The sequence below is a fragment of the Pithys albifrons genome, chromosome 7, assembly GCF_047495875.1.
Source record: "Pithys albifrons albifrons isolate INPA30051 chromosome 7, PitAlb_v1, whole genome shotgun sequence".
Taxonomy (NCBI): Eukaryota; Metazoa; Chordata; class Aves; order Passeriformes; family Thamnophilidae; genus Pithys; species Pithys albifrons.
In genome coordinates this window covers 60,862,762-60,870,125 of record NC_092464.1, presented here as the reverse complement: position 1 = coordinate 60,870,125, position 7,364 = coordinate 60,862,762, and the positions used below count along the sequence as shown (strand labels likewise).

Here is a 7,364-nt window from a genome sequence, read left to right as displayed (position 1 = left end):
CGTCTCCAGGATGGAGGATCACCCACTGCCTCCCGAAGATTGTGCTCTATGGAGAACTCGCCACCGGCTGCCACAAGAGAGGAACCCCGAAGAGGAGATACAAGGACTGCCTGAAACAACAGTTCAGCCTTGGCCATATTGACTGCCCCAATGGTCCACTGTGGCCTCCAATCAGGATTCATGGAGACACACCATTCACGACGCTGCTGCTTCCTTTGGGAATGCAGCACAGTCAGTCTGGAGGAGAAAAGACAACGCAGACAGAACCGTTCCTTGCCAATATGGCCAAAGGAGACGTTCCCCTGTGCCTTTTGTGACCGGACCTGCCTATCCCGTATCGGCCTTTTTAGCCACCAGCAGCTTGCAGCAAGCGTGGGTAGTGCCCTTCCCAAATCTTTGTTCACAAAGCCTGGCCATGAGAATGCTTTTTGCTTCAGGACTGACCCCCAAGACACTCCTTCAATCAATCTCTTCAACAGTGCGAAGTCTCCCTGCTATCAGTCCAAGCTGTCAGTTCTGCTGCCCCTTCCTTCCTTCACTCAGAATGGAAAATTCCATTATTTCCTATTCTTTGTGCCCAAGATGGCCCTGCCCACCACATCACCCACCAGTCACAGAATAATAGAAAGCTTTGGGTTGGAAAGGACCTTAAAGATCATCTAATTCCAATCCCCTGCCACGGGAAGGGACACCTTCAACTAGACCAGGTTGCTCATCCAACCTGGCCTTGAACAACTTCCGGGGATGGGGCAGCCAGAACTTCTCTGAGCAACCTGAGCCAGGGCCCCAGCACGTTCCCAGTAAAGATTTTCTTCCTAATATCTCATCTAACTGTTCCCTCTATCAGTGTGAAGCCATTGTCCCTTGTCCTGTCACTCCATGCCCTTGTTAACAGTCTCCATCTTTCTTGTTGGTTCCCTTAAGGCACTAGAAGGCCACAATTAGGTCACTCCAACGCCCAATTCTCTCAGCCTTCCCTCATGGCAGAGCTGCTCCATCCCTCTGATCATCTTGGTGGTCTCTTCTGGACTCACTCCAACAGCTCCATGTCCTTGCTGTGCTGGGACCCCAGAGGTGGAGGCAGCTCTGCAGGTGGGGCAACATCCAACCAGGTGTGTTCCAGCAAGGACGGTGTGGAACCTCCTGGAACCAAAGGGGACATTGTGACACCACAGAACCTCCTGGAACCAAAGGGACACTGTGACACCACAGAACCTCCTGGAACCAAAGGGACATTGTGACACCACAGAACCTCATGGAACCAAAGGGACATTGCGACATGGCACAACCTTTCAAAGCAAGAATGGACCATGGACGCTGCAGAATGTTCTGGAATCAAGGAGCCCACTGAGGCACTTTAGAGGCTCATGGGAACAAAAGAAACCTGGGACAGTAATCACAGACCAGCCCCTCCAAATGACCATTCCCAGCACTGGTTTGTCACTCACCACTGAGAGGTGGTTTCTTCCTTCCCAAAGGGACATCAAGTGACTGGGCAGAAGTGCAAGAGATCCCAAGTCTTTGTCCCCTCTGTGCCACCAAGGGCTGTGAGCAGACCTGCTGTGCTGAGGCTCTGGGGCCGCGTGGCCTCCTGGCACAGCCCCAGAAAGGCTGGGCACTGTCACCCCTTGTCCTGCCCTCATCATCACCCCCCATGCCAGTGCCCCTGACAAGGACCTGAGCAAGGTGTGAGGGACAGGATGTGCCTTCGTCAGGCTGGGGATCAGGGCTGAGCCTTTCTGCTGCCTCCAGCCAAGCCAGGCTTTGCTCAGCACCTGAGCTGCTGCCCAGAGCCTTTGCCTGCCTGCAGTCGTGGCCTCCAAGGGTCTGCTGGGATGAGTCCCTGGGGAGGCTTTGTCAGGATTGGCCCTTGAGGGGCTCCTTAAAGCTTCAGGGGCTGCAGGTTTTTCAGGGTGCTTTGGGTTTTGGTTTTGACTTGGAATCTGTGAGATCTTTGTTCAATGATGTCCTCAAATGATATTCTCAGAGTCACAGGCAGTTGGGAGGGAGCAGGGCCAAAACAGCTGAGCCCAACTGGCCCAAGGGATGTTCCCTTTGATGCAGGACCGTGCTCAGGGTATTAATGGGGGGTTGGCCAGGAAGGGCTGATCTGTGTCTAGGCTGGGCATTGGGCATTGGGCACTGAGTGGTGAGCAGTGGAACAATGGTGTTGTGCACCTCATGTGCTTCTTGTGGGGTTTCTTTGTTATGGTTCCAGCTTTTATTACTGCTATTGTTGTCATGGGTAGCAGTGTGTTCACTGAGGGTAACACAGAACACTCACCAGATCATTTTCCCTGTTTCCTGCTGTAGCCCCTGCAGTTACAGAGCTCTGTTTGCTGGTTCACACTCAGATTTAGAGCCCCTGGAGAACAAGCAAACAAGGAGACTCTATAGAGTCTATCCCTTGACATGTTCTTGAGAGTGACTTTGCAAAAAGCCCTAAGGCTGCATGTCCTGAGCTAAGGAGAAGTTCTTTCCTGATGGAGCTGCTGTTGTGGAGCCCAGCTGTGTCCCAGCAGTGCCCATGGCCTGTCCCTGCCTGTGAGCCCAGGATGGACATGCAGCAGGTCTGTGTCCCAGCTGGCAGAGGACCAAGGCCTTAGTCCAGCCCAGGGGCTCTGCAGGAGAGTGTACAAGTGGAAAGAGAGCAGGTCAGCAAAGGCCCAGTGCTGGTGCTCCCTGGCAGTGCTGCTGTGCTGGGACATGTTCGCCCATCTCTGCACACAGGAAACTGCCCAGCATGTGCCTGAAAGTCTCAAAGGAAAAATCCCAGGTATGCAAAGCAACTGCAAAAGTCTTATTTTGTTTAAATATAAAGATAGTACAATTACTCAAGGAAATATTTAAAGACTCAAATTAATAAACAATACAGTGATTTAGATAAGAGGATGAATGGAGTAATTTAATTGAGCACAACATTATGACAAAAAGAACCCACTGACCACCAAGGAAAACCTGGGAAGACAAGCTGAGCCTGTCATGAGTTTTATTGTGAACACCGTACAGAAGAAAACTGGCACGTTCTTGCTGCTGAGCAGCATCCAGTCATCATTTTCCTCAGGGCACCCTTGAGCTCCTGGTTCCTCAGGCTGTAGATGAGGGGGTTCAGTGCTGGAGGAACCACCGAGTACAGAACTGACAGTGCCAGATCCAGGAATGGGGAGGAGATGGAGTCAGGCTTCAGGTAGGAGAATGTGCCGGTGCTGATAAACAGGGAGACCACGGCCAGGTGAGGGAGGCACGTGGAAAAGGCTTTGTGCCATCCCTGCTCAGAGGGAATCCTCAGCACAGCCCTGAAGATCTGCACATACGAGAAAACTATGAAAAGGAAACAACCAAAAGTTAAACAGAAACTAACCACAAGAAGCCCAATTTCCCTGAGGTAGGAGTGTGAGCAGGAGAGCTTGAGAATCTGTGGGATTTCACAGAAGAACTGGCCCAGGGCATTGCCCTGGCACAGGGGCAGGGAAAATGTATTGGCTGTGTGCAGCAGAGCATTGAGAAAGCCACTGGTCCAGGCAGCTGCTGCCATGTGGGCACAAGCTCTGCTGCCCAGGAGGGCTCCGTAGTGCAGGGGTTTGCAGATGGCAACGTAGTGGTCGTAGCACATGATGGTGAGGAGGGAAAACTCTGTTCCAATAAGAAAGAATAGAAAGAAGAGCTGTGCAGCACATCCCATGTAGGAGATGGTTGTGGTGTTCCAGAGGGAGTTGTGAATGGCTTTGGGGACAGTGGTGCAGATGCAGCCCAGGTCTGTGAGGGACAGGTTGAGCAGGAAGAAGTGCATGGGGGTGTGCAGGTGGTGGTCGCAGGCTACGGCGCTGATGATGAGGCCGTTGCCCAGGAGGGCAGCCAGGGAGATGCCCAGGAAGAGCCACAAGTGCAGGAACTGCAGCTGCCACGTGTCTGCCAATGGCAGGAGGAGGAACTGGCTGATGGAGCTGCTGTTGGGCATTTGCTGCTTCTAGAGGTGAGGCACTGTCCAAGGAGGAAATAACAGTGACAAATCAGATGAGATATTTCTGAGAATAATCACAGCCATGTCCCAATACCCCTTTCCCTTCTGCTCACACTCCCCACTTTTCCTTTTTCAGGAAACTGCTTCATATCCATGGCTGGAGCCCAGCTTGGTGCTCACTACATTTCCCATGAGGAGCAGCCCCTCTGCCCACTGGCTGGGAGGGTCAGCCCTGCTCTGCTCCAGGGGGGTCATGGCCATGGTGGGGGCAGGGCCCATCCTGGTGTTCAGCTGTGTCAGATGAAACTGCTCCTAAAGCAAAAGTTCTCATGGGCATCTGCACTCCCAGTTTTGAGAATATTTCAGGATTCCAGAAGACAGTTTCAGAGGTTTGGGTGTTTTGTTTCTGACTCCCCTCATCTTCCCTGTGGAGTTTTCCTGGATGGCAGAACCCCTCAGCATTTGTGCTGCCCTGAGGAAGAGCAGAGCAGGGCTTCCCAAACAGGACAATGTCTGTGGCTTAGTGCAGAGTGAGGGGAGTTGCTTTGTCCCTGTGCCTTCTTCCAGCTGCCCTGGACTTGGGCCTTCCTCAGACAGAGAGTGATCACACTCCAATTTTTGTCTGAAATTCCACTAGACACTGTTGAGAGCAGAGACATCCATCACAGACCACTCAATGTCTCAGCCTGGCTCAAGGTCTCAAGGACACACGTGGCTCATCTCACCAACTCAACAGCATTTCCTGGGATGGGCACAGCATCTCTGCCCCTCTGCACTGGGGATTTCAGATAACACAATTGTGCTATGAAGATGATTTGCATTCTTGAGGGCAGCTCCCAGCTTGGAAGGACATCTCAGAGAAGAGCCAAGTGTCCTGACAATGGGGTTTGATTCTGGGAAACACACCTCATTCTCCAGGCACACAGAATTCACTACTGACAGCCCCACAGCTCAGAGGAAAATTGGAATGTCTCATTCCCAGGGACCCACCTGCCTGAGGTGGATCACAGATCAGTGATTGACTCTGTAGCTTGAACTCCCATTCCCAGTGAGCCTGACTGAGAGAAGGAGGAAACAACCCCAGTAACAAGGGCAAGTTGAGGAAAAAGGAAATGCACACTGAGGGTCCGGCTGGGAGAAGCCAGGGCAGAACCAGGTGGACACTCAGGGCAGGGTCACCCTGAGCCAGCTGTGCCACCTCCCAGACACCAACAATGCCAGGTAGTTCTCAGCCCCTGTGCAGCTCCTCAGTGTTCCCTCTGCATGACAAACCAGCAGGTATGTGGCTTGAGAGCTTGACAGAAATCCCTCTTTTCACATTCTCCTTGAAGTATCCCCTGGAAAATATCCTGCAGTGCTCTGGTTCTGTAAGCAGTCCTCACCTATGAAACTCTCACTTGATAGCTGAACAAACCTGCCCTGCCCTGCCCTGCCCTTCCCTGCCCCGCCCGGGTTTGCTCTTTCCACCCAGAGCCTCTCCCCCAGCACTGAGGGAGCTCCCCAGACCAGCTGAGAGCTGCCCCTGGCACGTGGCAGAGCTCCTGCCCTGGCACAGCACCCTGGGGTGCAGGACCCTGCTCTGCATAACAGTATGGGGCAGTCTGGGTGGCACAGCCAGGGTTCAAACCCTACAGCCATCCTTGGGAGGAGGGAACCCTGCTGGGATGTCCCTGGGATGGTGCAGCAGAGAGTCCCTGCTTTGCACCCCGTCCTCCTCTTCAGCACCAGAGACACTGTGATATCCCACATTAGAGACCCCCCAGGCTGTGGGATGTGCCAGCATTGGGAGACCTTCCCACAAACTGCACATACATTGCCCTTCATGCAGACTTACCTTCTGAAAGCCTGGAAAGATTCCTCTTCTGTGGATCTTCCTCTCAGCTTTACTCACACCCCAGACTGTGTGTAACCTCTCTCTGCCCTGCTTTTCTGCCCTCGGTGTGTGCAGGCAGTGCCCTGAGCCCTGCTGGGCTGTGCACAGGAGCTGCTCCTGGGCAGAGCTGTCTCTCTGCAGCGCTGCCCGCTTGCCAGGAGCTCCCTGTGTGCCAGGAGCCCGGCCCAGCTCAGCAGCACAGCAACAGCCCAGGGCATTTAATGGCCCTCTGGGGGGTTTGGTGCCGAGTCCCTGAACATCAGACCCTGAGGAAAGGTGCAGGAACCTCTTGAGAAAGCAAAGTCAGAATCAAACTTTAAAGTTTCTTTTGTTGTTAATGGGTCCCTCTGAGGGACATAACTGAGAAAGTGTCCCCAGATTCCAGTTAGAAAACAAAGAGACAATGATGACAAATATGGACTAGGAAAGAAAGGTCACTCTGATGCTGAGGAAAGTAAAAAGCATTTCATTAACCTAAAGGTCACAGCCATGACCCCCAGCCCTGGGAAGGGAGATCCTGTCTCTCCCTCATTCCTCTGAGCTCTTCCTGGGGCACTGGGATGTGGGATGTGCAATGCCAAGGGCAGGAGGATGGGGTGGCACCTCCCAGGCTGCTGAGCAGGGACAAGGAGGCAATGAGGCCCCAGGGCTGCAAGGCTCACTTGTCTCCTCATGCCATCAGGGGCACACACAGCAGCCATGGCCAAAGGTCTGCACAAGTTGGCTCTCTTGGGGCCTTTCAGCTTCTGCACATCCCTGTCTCCTCTCCAGTCCAGGCTGTCCTACGGTGTCCATGCCCTGCCCCTTTCCCTGCAGGCTGTCGGCATCCCCCGGCTGCCCCACCTCGCTGGCCCTTTCCTGCACTGACATCTCTCCCTCCTCCCTGGCTCTGCCTTGGCACACAAAGCCTTGGACTGATCCAGACTCCTTCAGGGGGATGTGTTGCACCACAGCACTGCCCTTGGGCAGGAATTCCTTTCTCCTTGTGTGCAGTCTGGACCTCCCCACTTTCCCTTCAAGGCCTCTCAGGCTTCTCCTGTTCTTTCCTCAGTCTCCACCACACTGGGCCCAGGGCTTGGAGGCTTCCAAACCCCTTCATACGATATCTCTGGTATTTAGCCATGAAAATGTGGTGCTCTTAGTGCAGGAGAGACAGAGTGACACTTTTTGCCAAAGGTTGTATTGGCAGAACAAGGCACAGGAACTGGAACTGAATGAGGGGAGATTTCCATTGGATGTCAGGAAGAAATATTTTGTGCTGAGGGTGGCAGGAACCTGGGCCAGGTTACAGAGTAAGTGGAAACCCCATCCATGGAGCTGCCCAAGGTTTGGAATTTTGTACAACCTAAACTTGTGGAAGGTGTCCCTGAGCAACTGAAGTGCACTTTGACTTATGGCTATTTTAGGTCTCTTCCAACCCAAACAGTTTATCATTCTTTTTTCCTATATCCCCAACTCCTTCTCCACAGGGTTGCAAATACCGACATGCACCATGTTGGCATTTTAATGTGACCTAATCCCCAACACTTT

At 53.1% G+C, this 7,364-nt stretch overlaps 1 protein-coding gene across 1 annotated transcript; it reads right to left on the bottom strand.

Moving 5' to 3' along the window:
• Window positions 1-2,989: 2,989 nt before the first annotated feature.
• Window positions 2,990-3,958, bottom strand: LOC139674698 (olfactory receptor 14A16-like). Its single transcript, XM_071561303.1, has one exon. It carries the CDS (start codon window positions 3,956-3,958, stop codon window positions 2,990-2,992), a length of 969 nt encoding a protein of 322 aa, XP_071417404.1.
• Window positions 3,959-7,364: the final 3,406 nt, after the last annotated feature.

Coding starts and splice junctions, on each gene's coding strand:
- LOC139674698 (XM_071561303.1), bottom strand. CDS start 3,958: ATGCCCAACAGCAGCTCCATCAGCCAGTTCCTCCTCCTGCCATTGGCA.